At 40.1% G+C, this 14,227-nt stretch overlaps 1 protein-coding gene and 1 pseudogene across 5 annotated transcripts in view; one reads left to right on the forward strand and one right to left on the reverse strand.

Annotated features, from left to right (window-relative positions):
* Positions 1 to 14,227, forward strand: part of Tusc3 (tumor suppressor candidate 3) — a 160,922-nt gene that overhangs the window by 87,771 nt on the left and 58,924 nt on the right. For 3 of the 5 annotated variants that reach the window (XM_060381621.1, XM_021662505.2, XM_060381624.1), the window contains exon 6: positions 13,725 to 13,814. The exons of the other annotated variants lie outside the window; for them this stretch is intronic. In XM_060381621.1, the coding sequence (XP_060237604.1) occupies positions 13,725 to 13,814 (90 nt within the window). The remainder of the gene's footprint in view (positions 1 to 13,724; positions 13,815 to 14,227) is intronic. 5 annotated transcript variants of the gene reach the window in all.
* Positions 3,157 to 13,491, reverse strand: LOC132653552 (SHC-transforming protein 1-like; annotated as a pseudogene).

Genomic DNA, 14,227 nt, shown 5'->3' on the forward strand with positions numbered 1-14,227 from the left:
TTAAAAGTCTAATAAGCCAGCCTTATTATCCCAGTAAATCACAGTGGGGCAGAAGCTCTTTCTGCATGTTACTGCTGATGAGCTGTGCTAGTAGATGATTCTCACACCCTAATGTTTCTCCTGCCTCTAAGAAATTATATCAGTTTAATTACTTAGATTTTATGAGAAGTTTAAAGGCTGAAGATTAGCATAAATTCTCAGACAGTTTTCACATTCAGGAAAGGTCTTTAAGCCTTAAATGCATTGTGATTTGTTGAAACAAGTATTAAAAGGATTGGGTGACTCTGATTTCACAGAGGCCGGAAAGATTACCCCCCCCCCCATAGGTATTTTAGTAAAACTATAACTTTTGACTTCTATAATGCTGTCTCTATGGTTGTTCACCATTACAAATGGGAAACAAATGGTTGTTGATGTTAATTTTTCCAGTGGAGTAGGCATTTGAGGATAGTCATAAGTGCTTTGTTCATCAGACATCTGAATCATTGGAAGACAGGTTTGTCTGTTTTGTAAATAGGTAGCTTTTATATGCAATTTAATGAATATTTGTAGAGAATTACGACAGCACCCTGGGATGAGTTTCTATCTTTGGAATATAGTTTTTCATTTTGTTTTTATTTTTCTCAACTAAGGAGAAACAGTTTAGTGTTTTGATCATCATATGCTGAGGGAAATTTCTCTTATGGTCCTGTTACTTGGTATTCCATATGCTTCTTGTACATTTATAGGCATCTCATTCTTTAGGTTAGGAAAAATGTCCTTTACAATTTTGCTGAAAATACTGTCTGTGTCTTTGACATGGGTTTCTTCTCCTCAGTATTCATATTATCATCATTTGATCTTTTTGTAGTTTCCCAGATTTCCTGGATGTTTTATGCCTAAATATTTTTTAAGCATTTTCTTTAATTGCAGTATCTATTTCTTCTATCTTTTCTTCAGTATCTGGTATTCTCTCTTAAATATCTTTTACATTTTGTTGGTGAGACTTGCCTCTGTTGTTTCTGTTCAGGCTTCTAAATTTTTCATTTCATTTAGGAATGTGTTGTCCTGGATGTTACTTGAATATGTTTTTACGCTGGCATCTAGGTATCTGGATTGGGATGATTGTAATCTTAGGTATTGATACCTAGTCTTTTGTTTTGGGGGTGGGTGTTCTGTTCCTTGGTTTTTGTTGCCTTCTCTAGTTCTTTTTTTTTTTTCTTTTTTTTTTTTTAAGAAGAAATATGGGCTTTAATGAAGGCTATTTCCCTTTGGTATAAGATATCCAAACCAAAAATTGGTGAGGCCGAGATTGAAAACTAGTTGAACCTTGTCCACAAGGCCTATAGAGTGAGCTAGCAAGGTTTCTGTCACAGCAGGTCTTACAGGCCTCCAAGCAGAGGGTAGGATCTAATGTAAACTTTCACATCATGACTCCACAACACTGTTCAACCAAACTTCTGCTCAGGTCTCTTGTGGAAGAAGTAAAAAAGAATCTAGTTACTTTTAGGCCAAAAAATCGCAGTAATTGTTTTTTTTTGTTGTTGTTGTTTTGTTTTGTTTTGTTTTGTTTTTTTAAGGTTTGGAAAAGTCAGTGAGGTGGTATATAAATGTAATTGATTATCACAATTTTGTGATCAAAAGTAAGCAACGAAAACAAAACCAGGAAAAGAAATCTGCAGCCCTAAAATATATGCATGTTTAAAAAAGATAGTGCAGTTCCGGATCTGCACATGGTACTGGGGAATGTCTGCTGCTGCAGTCTCAGAGCCTCCACAAGACCCACCTGAAGACTGACTGTACACACAGCCATCCCAAGGGAGGGAGCTGGATGGCGTTGTAAGAAGGGCTGTACTTTGTCTGTAGACTATAACACACATGCAGATATGAGAGGCTTAAGAAATGTATACAGACCCCTTGGGGGAAAGGGATTGAGGCTAGGAGGCAGTGAGCAAGGCAGGGTCCAATCCTGCCACTCCATCCTCCACCACCAGGAGGGAGGCTCTGGGGCAAGCTCTTTTTGGTTTTTGGAGAAAGGCCTCTCTATGTAGTCCTGATTGTCCTGGAATTCACTCTGTTGTAGATCAGGCTGTCCTCACAAATCCTTCTGCCTCTGCTTCCTGAGTGCTGTGAATAAAGGCGAGGGCTGCACATCCAAAAGGCAGAGGAGATAGCTGCCATTCCTGCCCCTTTTGTCCCTAAACACAGGAAGGGGCACAGGACAGGGCTCAAGAAGCCACAGTGTCAGCAACCCATTCCAACTAAAGGGCCTGAGAGCTCTTTACATAAAGTATCTGCAGATCTACAATAGTCAAAGGCACAAAGTTTTAAAGGGTGCAGAGTGAGTAGGATGTGTTCAGAGTGATCTGGAGTACCCTGAAGACCAGGGGTAAACCAGAGGCATTGTTCCCTTCCCCCAAAGGGCAATTGCTCCATTGAGCCTATCACCGCTGGGCATTTTCCATTATAAGAACCCATCCTTTGGGGAAAGGACATCAGGTTGGCCCATGCAAGGGACCACTCTGTACATTAATACTTTGATAATGTTTGGGCAGAATCAGGATGCAATCCCAGGCTCCTAACTAATACTGTCTGTCAGGTGGACACTAAACCCTGTGTCCACATTGCTCCCAGCTTCCCACCCAAGGCCAGACCCACAGAATAGAGGTTCCACATGAGTTGGAGAACATGGTAGGAAGGAGTAGGGAGCATCTTCTAGGAAGAGCAGAAGTAGGTCACACTTTCTGATCAACAGTTCACTGCCCGCAGAGATGATGGACAGCTGATTGTCCATGTGGTAGCTGACTAGGTGACTGACACTCACAAAGTGATGAGTGTCACACTTTGTCCACATCACACCTTCAGGGTCCACCAGAAGCAGGTGCTTGGACTGCCCACTCTACAGGCCAGTCAGCACGTACTGGCTAGGTGTTGTGCTCTCCCACACCAAGAAGTCCCAATTGAGCTGCAACAGCACTTCAGCCTCCCTCTGGCTCAGCTTCCCATGGAACCAGGATTCCCCTTGGAGTTATTCAGCCATGGACTTGGACTGGGGAGGTGGAGGTGCCTGAAGCTCATCTTCAAAAGGCTTCATGTCAAAGAGGTCTCAGTTCTGTTAACTGCTGTTAACAGAAGGATTTGGGACCCTTGTACCAACACCAGCTTGTGGGGCCTTGTCTAGATTCTGGATGTTAACATAAGAGGGGTCATGGAAAAGTTCTCTGCCTGGGCAGGGTGGTGGAGGCAGCATTTGCTTATGGACTTTATGTCTCCTGCAGCATGCTGTCCTGTAGGTAATGTAGCTCCCAAGTGGCTACCCATCTGGGTACCAGGCAGAGTGGTTTGAACAGGATCTTCCTGAAGCCTCATGTCTACCACCCCACCAAGAAAGGAGTTCCTTTCTTGGGAAGTACTGATGGTCAGGTGACTTTTCTTCGTCCTGGTCCCAAGCTGAGCCGTCAAAGCCAGCCATTCTGTCATGTGGGGCGACCAGCTTGGATGGATTTCTGAGATACTGTTTGCAGTGTAACTCAAAGGCCTGACTGTTGATGCTAATGACATCCTGAGCAAGTCCTTCAGGACACTCCAGGATATGGCAGGCTCTCTGATTCACAGGGTCTTTGGCAACATAGGCAACATATTTCAGCTGTGTCTGCATCCCCACCAGATGCAAATGAGTTAGATTGCATGTGATGGTTGGCAATGATCTGTTTGCAGTCTGTCTGCTGCCATGAGGCTAAGGCTGCTGGTGGACACAGTGAGAGTGATTGGCATTCCAGCAAACTTAAAGTTACTCCTCCCAAAGATAGAGCTGAGTGGATGGCTACAGGGCTTTCTCCTCCTTATCACCCCTTTGGCACCAGGCACAGCTTCACACACCAAACTAATGGCCTCCTTGGTGACCTTAGTCCAGGTATTGAAGTCAAGGGCTCGCATTGACTGCAGGACCTCCACACAACCCATGTGTCAAACCAAGTAGGAATCCTCAGGACTTTGTTGTTGGGATGCACCCAACCTCCTGTGGGCTTATTGACAAAGCTCCCATGACTGGTCTGCTCCTCACCCCCAAGCTGGCCCCCTTCTACTCCAGTCCTGCACCCACAACTTGTTCATGTCCTGGAGGAGGAGCGAGAGGCCCGAGTCCTGAAGAGCTGCCCCTGCACTCCCTTCCCCATCTTCAGCAGCCTTTCCTGGCTCCCCCTTGGGCCCAGGTGACCAGGCAGGGTTAGCCAGCTTCAGGTTGCTCAGCCTGGAAAAGAAGAAACACAAGGTAGACAACTATAATCCTCTGGCAGAGGCAGAATGGGTCCCAGGATGAGGCTGATGGGGAAGGCAGCCCCTCGGGGGTGGGGGGAGGAGGATAGGTCCTGAAGCCCCTTCCTCCAGCTATGACAGAGACTCATTTCAAAGTGGGTTGTACTTTGGCTTGTGGGGTACAAGATCTATGGCTGTGGTGAGAAGGTGGCTGCTGCCCTGCCTGGCCCCTTGGCCAGTTCAGGCAAGGCAGCCAGACAGGGGACAGCCCCAGGCCCTTAGCCTGTTCTGACCTCTGCAACCGGGTGATAACAGAGGACCTGGGGAGGCGAAGGACAAGTGGCCTCTGCTCTCCCACGTCAGACCTAGACAGTTTCAAACCACATCCCTTCTGTAGTTCTTAGGAGAGTGTGGTGACTGTGTGTTGCATAGTAGGGAATGCTTCTCTGGTGCTGCCAGGTGTAGCCATGTTTAATCCTTAGTAGGATGTGTTTCTAGATGTGGGGATGAACTAGAAGAGGGAGAGGCCTTAAAGGGCTATCCACCAGAGGGAGGGAAGCTGGGTGTGTCACTGGGATCTGTGTAGAGCTCTGGGAATGGGGGCAGAGAGGAATGAGAAGCCAAGGCAGGTGATCTGCTACAAAGCTGGGGCTAAGAATCCAGGGTTGGAATTGGTAGAGAAGAGGGCGTGTTAAGATAGTAAGACCTGGAGAGGACAGGAGCTCCACAAGGAGAGCAACAGAACCAAAATACATGGGCTCAGGGGTCTTTTCTGAGACAGATACTCCAACCAAGGACCATTCATGGATATAACCTGGAACCTCTACACAGATGTAGTCCATGGCAGCTCAGTCTCCAAGTGGGTTCCCTAGTAAGGGGAACAGGGACTGTCTCTGACATGAATTCAGTGGCTAGCTCCTTGACTGCCTCCCCCTGATGTGGTAGCAGCCTTGCCAGACCATAGAAGAGGACAGTGCAGCCAGTTCTGATGAGACCTGATAAGCTAGGGTCAGATGGAATAGGGTAAGATAGGGTCAGAGGACCTCCCTTATCTGTGGACTTGGAGAGGGGCATGGGAGGAGATGAAGGAGGGAGGGTAGGATTGGGAGGGAATGAGGGAGGAGGCTACAGCTGGGATACAAAGTGAATAAAGTGTAAATAATGTAAAAAATAAAAATCTAATTAAAAATAAAGATAGCCTACGTAATTCCCTGGCCAGCATGGCAGGTGATTTCTAAGGAGTGCCTGTGGAAATTGGCAGCTGAGACAAAAGGATGGGGTACTAAAGGTAGGTTGTAGGAGAAGATCCCTGTGATGTGCTGGGAATATCAGATTGCATTCTTGTATTTTAAAGATATACAGTATTAAAACCCCATAGTGTTAAAACAATGAATCTCTTTCTCAGTGTTTACGTTCCTTCCTACTTATAGAGCATTGGTTCCAGGACTCAAGATACCATAATCTGTAGGTGCTCATGTCTTTGATATAAAATATTGTGTAGTATATAGCTTATATTAATTACAATCATTTGTAGATTACTATGTAAATACATGTCACATTTTACCATGTAGAGACAACATGGAAAACATGTCTATATATTTCAGAGTAGTCAAAAATTTTAAAAATTGTTTCTGATCTCTGTTACTGACTTTATATGAGAAACTCACAGATACAGAGCTGTAACTATCTTTAATAATTATCACTCACAGTTAGTCTTTGGTTAATTAAAAGACCTAAAATTACTTGTGATCTTATTTAAATTTTATAGTTTGAAGAAAATAAAAAAATGTTTTTTTAAAGTTTATTTCAGATGCCTAGTAGTTATTTATGAAACAAATACAAAACTTAGAAATGATAAAGCCTGTTTTGTTATTTTGTTCACTTAAAAAGTATTTGAAGTATGAGATATTTTCACTAAGCAAACTATTTTATGAAAGCTCTTTGCCCAGAGCTGTTAAATGTACAGTGGTGTGGAACTCACTTGCCCATGGAGAGCCTCAGGAGCTAAGTAGCCCTTTTTGAAAAACAGGAAATTTAGGAGGAATGCTTTTAGTCTATCACAGGATTCTAGAAGTTTTTGTTTATAAGAGAGATGCCACAATAAACTGAGTTCTGTTGCATGCTTGTCTATTGTACACAGACTAAAAGTCAGTATCCTTTCCAGCTGGGCTGTAAGAAGTGTATCCTTATAGCTTGGTGCTTATCATATGACAGAGCTCAGTAAGGATTTGGTGAATGAGTGAAAGTCAAGTGAGCAGACACAGTGTAGGTTTAATGAAATTTTAAGACATGGTTATTTTTACTAGTATTGTCTGCATTCTATGCTTTTGAGTCCACTGTTAAAACTCTCATATAGAAAATAGGTTGATAGATTCTTATCTTAAATGTTTTCATGGATAGAAACTTTTTATTGCGGAGTAATATTCCATTGTGTAGATATACCACAATTTCTCTATCCTTTCCTCAGTTGAGGGGCATCTGGGCTGTTTCCAGCTTCCGGCTATTACAAAAAAAGCTGCTACAAACATGGTTGAGCAAATGTCCTTATTGTGTGCTTGAACACCTTTTGGATATATGCCTAGGAGTGGTATAGTTGGATCTCGAGGAAGCACTATTCCTAATTGTTTGAGAAAGCGCCAGATTGATTTCCAAAGTAGTTATATAAGTTTGCATTCCCACCAGCAGTGGAGGAGGGTTCCTCTTTCTCCACAACCTCTCCAGCATGTGTTGTCACTTGAGTTTTTTATCTTAGCCATTCTGATGGGTATAAGGTGAAATCAGGGTCGTTTTGATTTGCATTTCCTTGATGACTAAGGATGTTGAGCATTTCTTTGTTTTTCAGCCATTCGATATTCTTCTGTTGAGAATTCTCTGTTTAGCTCTGTACCCTGTACTCTGTAATTGGATTTTTTTATATGTTGCTGTTTAATTTTTTGAGTTCTTTATATATACTGAATATTAGCCCTCTGTCAGGTATAGGGTGGTGAAGATCCTTTCCCAATCTGTAGGATAAAAAAATCAAGGAAATCATGAAATTTGCATATAAATGGTGGGAACTAGAAAAGATGATCCTGAGTGAGGTATCCCAGAAGCAGAAAGACATACATGTTATATACTCACTCATAAGTGGATATTAGACATATAATATAGAATACACCTACTAAAATCTGTACACCTAAAGAAGCTAATCAAGAAGTAGGACTCTTTCTAAATGATTAAACCCCATATGGAAAGGAAAAGAAAAAAGGTGGACATCAGAAGAAGGAAAAAAAGGGAAAAGTACAGGAGGACCTCTGAAAGGCTCTACCCTGCAGAGTATCAAAGCAGATGCTGAGACTTATGGCCAACCTTTGGGCAGAGTGCAGGGAATTTCATGAAAGAAGTAGGAAATAATAAGACCTGGAGAGGACAGGAGCTCCAAAAGGAGAGCAGCAGAATCAAAAATCCTGACATAGGGGTCTTTTCTGAGACTGATACTCCAACCAAGGACCATTGACGAAGATAAACTAGAACCCCTGTACAGATGTAGTCCATGGCAGTTCAGTGTCCAATTTGGTTCCATAGTAATGGGAACAGGGACTGTCTCTGACATGAACTGATTGGTCTGCTCTTTGATAATCTCCCCCTGAAGGGGGAGCAACCTTACCAGGCCACAGAGGAAGACAGTGCATCCACTCCTGATGAGACCTGATAGACTAGGATCAGAAGGAAGGAGAGGAAGACCTCCCCTATCAGTGGACTTGGGGAGGGGCTTGTGTGGAAAAGAAGGAAGGAGAGTGGGATTGGGCGGGGAGGAGGGAGGGGGCCATGGGTGATACAAAGTGAATAAACTAATTAATGAAAATGAAAATAAAAAATGGGAAAATACTTTTTAAGCTTCCTGAAACAGTAAGTGATTTTTATAATTATGACACGTGACATTTAAAAATCACAACATATTCCTCTCTTGAATTCTCTGTGTAGCTCTGTATACCATTTTTAATTGGATTGTTAGTGTTTAATTTCTTAAGTTTTTTATATTAATTCTGGATATTAGCCCTCTGTTGAATGTAGGGTTGGTGAAGATCTTTTCCCAGTCTCTAGATTCTCATTTTGTTAGGTTGATTAAAATAAAAATCAGAAAATAATATGTCAGTCCTCATGAATATAGATTTTATTGTGAGTTCTAGGTGTGCAAAAATGTGGGAGAGAATATGAATGAGAGTGAATAGAAGTGTTAGAACTATTGTGTAATTTAGTAAGGTTGATATAATCAATATACATAAGTTAACAGTATGAAAATATTTAAATACATTTACAGAAGAAAATGAAGTTTTATATAAACCATTCATTGTCAGACCACCAGAAACACTCCTATGTCAGTCCAGTAAAAGGTAAATCAACTATACTGATAGCTACTGCATGACATTTAAAGAAATTGTTTAAAAAAGAGAGACTAAAGCCAAGGGATAATGTGGTCACAGATTGGATGACTCCACGCCCTAAGAATATGCATTTTTGTCTGAGAAAATTAGGAAATTTTTTGTGACAGTTGACAAAGGGTTTGTTAATATATCTGCACAATGTAAAGGGTAAAGAATAGAATAAGCATAACTATATAAAAGAAGAGCTAGAGTGCTTGAAAATTTCTGCTTACAAAGAACAGCATTTACTGTAGATACTTAGCAAAAGTTGGGTATGTTCATTTCACAGCTAGATAATATAAAACACAATTGTCCTGCACAACACAGCCAACTGAATTATGAATCTAATTGGGAACATAACATTTTTCAAAAGGAGGTGTAGGGTATTCATTGTTAGACAAGAATATCCTAGAGCAGAAGATGAAGTATACTAGAAGAAATAGGTGAGTTATATTAATGTTAAGAAATTGTTTGCTAAAGGGTACTTTTAAGACAATGAAAGGAAGCTCCCCTTTGCTACGTCTTTACTTGCTTTCTGTGTATTAAACAAAATACCTGGATCTGCAGGTATAAAGAACTCCAGCAGACATTAACAATAAGGCACATAACCAAATATTAAAAGAAGACAAAACACTGGGCACTGTCACCTAATGTCCAGATTTCATTAAACATGAAAATGCTTCGACTTCTGTGATCTGTAATGCATTGTAAAATTAAATTGTTACAGGACACTATCAGGCCTCAACAGGATACACAGAGATACAAATCTAATGGCAAGTGTTGAAGAGGGTATTTAGCATTGCAGTTTCTCCAGCTTATGTGTTTTGTTCTCCTCTGTGAGTACAGCTTCCTTACATCTATCTGTGAAGGAGACCCTGCGCTGATGGTCACTGCACTGTCTCCAAGAAAGTGTTCTCCCTCTGCAAATGTCTTGGCAGCTGTCATGGAGTGACACAGAAGGCTCTTGTCTGTCGATAGTAATTTCTATATTTTTCTAATTTGCAGGAGGGTGTTCACTCACTTTATGATGGTTCATAGATGTGGCCTCGTGAATTGTATACTTTCTGAATATATTATCTAATAAAAGTTCTAGCTATATGAATGGCAAAAATTGAGATGTACATATTAAGGAGTATACAAAAATGGTGGCTTTTCAGCATTTAGACTAAAGAAACATTTCACACTTAGAGGGTGGCTGGCATAAGCTTGGCATATCTTGCATTTTAGAAGATTGTGTTAATTCAGGATTTTCTTGTATCTTGTGAAAATTGCAACAACTTTGTGAGTACTAGATAGCTGTATGTCTTTCTCTACTTCAGATGACCCAGCAGATAACCCTTTAGTTAAGGCTCCTGTATGTATATTGTTACAACTTTTGGATTCAGGAACTAAATAATTAACTAAAGGAAATTTGCAAATTTTATGTAATCTTCCATAGATTATGTTGTTGCTTAATTTTGATCTCCACATTTTTAAAAGGTCTTGAGTACTACCAGAACATGTTTGCATTTGTATCTGTTGCTATGTTAATGTGTCACACAACCTAATTGCGGTGGTGTTGGTGTCATTGTAATTTAGAAGTAATTCTGAATATAAACATTTTTCAGAGATTGAGTAGCTTCTATAACATGGAAATCTTAGGGAAATTTTTTTATTTGTTTCACTGAGAGAAATTCCTATGCCACTTATGTGCATTTAGGTGATTGATGGCACTTAAATGCACAGGTGACATTGATTAGTTTTGCTATGATTACAAAGATTTGTTTCTTTCTGATGTAATTCCCAGATTACCTTGCAGCACCATGTTTGTTAGGTGAATCTCCTGGTTTTTTGACTACTGTAGTCACTGAACAGTTTCTACTCTTATCTGAAGCTAATACCTCTCGTTCATGTGCTAGATTGTTTTCCTTTTCTCTTAGACAGCAGTAGTACTCCAGCTGTTCTCTGTTCTTTGAATGTCATTGTAAAATCCTCCCTTTTGTAAATAATTCTGTTTAGCAGTGCAGCTGTCCACAGTATATGTTCCATTCTAAAATCTGTGGTGGAATGTTGATTCACCCATTATGTTCAGGTCTTGTGTATATAGCTAGGCTATATGATTTCATGGGCACAGTACCCTATCATATTCAGAGAGAGCTTTTCACTATGCTCCTTATGCTGCTGTAGCTCTTTTCTTCTTCATGACTCCTCTACAGTGATGTTCCCTGGGCCTTGGAGGAAGTGATGTACATGTCCCAGATAAATACCTTCCTCCCTCAAGTTGAGGCTTGTCAATTTGTTCTATATTTGATCTGCACATGGCTATGATGTTTGTGGGCCACTATAACTTCATTTTCCAAAGTATTGTGTTTGCCTGCTGTTACTGTAACACTTTCCAACTACGTCAGACCTTTTGGTTCCAATTTATGTAACAACTAGTAAGTATTTCTGACTCAACTTTCCTGTTCTTCTTAGGCTTTGTTTTGTACCTAGTGTTTCTGGGTAATTTAATTTCTTCTCATGCTATGGTAATGATATGCTGATACATGGTAGCTTTTTGTTGTACTATCATTATATAACATATGTAGTACTTTTTTATTTATTCTGCGTACAATGATCCGCCTGCATGTGTGCCTAAATGCCAGAAGAGAGCACCAGATCTCATTATAGATGGTTGAAAGCCACCATGTGGTTGCTGGGAATTGAACTCGGGACCTCTAGAAGAGCAGCCAATGATCTTAACCTTAAGAGTCAGCTCTCCAGCCCCTAGAAATGATTTTTTTTTAAGACATTTGATCTTATGGGTATGTTTGAGTGCCTGCTTATGTATATATGTACCATGTATGTGCCTGGTCCTGCCCATGGAGGCCTGAAGAGAACATAAGATCCCCATTGATGTACAGTGAGAGGTGTTTTCTGAGCTACTAGGTGCATGCTAGGAATTGAACCCAGGTACTCTGCAGCAGCAGCAATTAATCTTAGCCACAAAGCCATTGCTTTAGCTCCAGGTGTGAGTATTTTAAAGGCATTTTATGGTTACCTCTTTAAACGGAATTCTAAGTCTTTCTACCTTCTTTTATACTCTTGAATGCATCAGCCTCATTCTGAATATCTGAGTAGGTAGTCAGATTACCCTATTGCCCAAGTCAAAAACCCGTAACCTAGCCTTGTAGGCCATTCATGGTATTCCTGGACACGTGGAGATGGAGACGAGTTGGAAGCCAGATTGGACCGTGTGGTTATTTACATGACAAACAGAGCATACATTTGCTGTGAGACCCTGCCTCAAACCAGGTACCTGGGTTCTTAGTTCTAGTTTTGAGTCTGTTTTCTGTCAGATCACTCAGTCACTAAGTCCTCTCTCAGTTCTTATTAATACCATGGAGTAGGCTTACCTTTCTAATTTCTCCAACAAATTTCTCCAAACTGTTCTCCATGCTGTAAGTAATATATCCTTCTGAAGTCAACACTTGCTATGTCTACCCATCAGCCATAAAGGAAATAGTATTAACAAAGTAATCAGTACAAGAAGGCAAAGAGTAGGTGGATACATTCGGGCAGTTTCAGTTGCAGCGTTTGTCCATGTGAAGGCCATGCCCCCAAACTAAAGAAATCTAATGTTACTATCTATATTAAAGCAATAGAGACCACCTATTTTACTACACATGTATTTTTTCACTACATATATGTCTTTCTGGGAATTTCAAATACATTGTGCCTGAAACAGTATGTCTTTTAGCACAAAATTTCAACTCACCAGACTCTCTATAGTCACTGAAACAAATATGTGAATTATATATAGACTATTTTTCTCATAATTTCATAGTAAACTATATTTTTAGGTGATTAAATATGCTCTCAACTTTTAGTAGGCCTGGTATTTTAATGTATCTTTTTAAGCTTATGTACAAATATTTTATAAATATCTGATGTCAGAAAATGTTTTAGTCGAGATTGCCCATGTCAGTTCTGGTTTCTAAGAAGAGTGAATTAATTTCAATTTCACCAGGGTGAATAGAAGATTCAGATTAACCTCGCTTAGTTAGTTTACCATGTTCTTGAAACACTTTGGTTAACAGGCAGTTATTAAACATAAAGCATCTTAGTCCACTAAGTTTATGTTCTCCAAAGTTGTACAGTATCCTGCTCTTCTTCTTTGTGTCCTCTTAAAAAACAAAACAAACAAACAAACAAAAAAACCTACAAATGAACAGTAACAAAAAACAACAAATCAGACAAAACTGCACAAATTTGGTTGTTGTTCATTTTGATTTTTAACCCTCATTGAAACAGATAGTCACCAGAACCAGGCAGATGAAATGATGAGTAATTGGGCAAATTATAGGGCCTAACGTGTACTGAGAGGTAGTATGACCTAAGGCATGCTCTTTATTCTGAAGTTGTGTTTGAGTTTATGGCTTTAAAAATAATGTTTCTGGAGAACTCATATGCCCATGGGTTATCATGACTGATCTGTGACTTCTCATTTATTAGCTCCCTTCTGTTATCCTTTGTTATCATCAAGATTTCTTTTCCAAATACATTTTTCCCACATAGATCCAATAGGTACAAAAATAATTCTTAGGAGTTATTTTTTTAGTATATCTTTTTGTAGCTTCCTCTCTTTCTACAGATCTTCTGGATTTGTAGTGAGGCAATCTGCTGAACGCAGCTAAGTAAAAGTGAACATAGAGATATGTTAACCTAGGAGTAAAAGCTATGGATAGTCCTACCTTGCTTGAAAATGAAGGTTACAAGATTTAGGGAAGAGCATGTCCTTTATCACCACCTCCAGTCTCAGCTGTTCTTTTGACTGACTCTGGTTGCCAAGTGCTGTCAGATTGTCATTTTGCCAGTACTTAACATAATGTGTCATTTAGCCATCACTGTATCTCTTGGCGAGAATTAACTCAGTTTCACAGCTCTGGAGTTAAAGATACAGAGAGAATAAGTAACTTGCCCAGGCTCCTATAGTAACTGATGTTTTATACTGCGGGAGAGCTGATACATGATTTTTAAATGGTAGTATAATGATGAGGGTTATTTTTTAAATGGATTATTCGGGCATTCCCTGGCTTATGTATTGAAATATTGTACCCTGGTTTTCAGTGTATAGTCTTTGCTATGACGTCTGGCCAGATGTGGAATCATATCCGTGGACCTCCATATGCTCATAAGAACCCACACAATGGACAAGTGGTAAGTTTATTTTCTCTCCATCAATACTATAAACATTATCCCTCTAAATGAAGTTATGATTATACTCTTAAGAATAGATTTTTCTTCATAAACAGTACATCTTTTCATTTATTACTTCTATACCACATATGTACATATACATAAACACATAAGCAGTATTAACGTGGTCCTTGCCCTAAAGTGTCTTAAACTTCTTAGACTTTAGACATCCGAAGTTTCTATGGAGATCCAAGCAAATCTCTTAGATTTATGCCCCAGCCAAAAAAAAAAAAACTAAAAAATAATGTCTCAGACTAAATTCGAAAGGGAAGAATAAGAGGATATACCATCTAACTTCCAGCAGAATGGCATTAAATCTGTCCTTCATACCATCGGGTTAGGGTCGGTGAGCTTAGACAGCCTCAGATATGGCC

The sequence above is a fragment of the Meriones unguiculatus genome, chromosome 4, assembly GCF_030254825.1.
Source record: "Meriones unguiculatus strain TT.TT164.6M chromosome 4, Bangor_MerUng_6.1, whole genome shotgun sequence".
NCBI lineage: Eukaryota > Metazoa > Chordata > Mammalia > Rodentia > Muridae > Meriones > Meriones unguiculatus.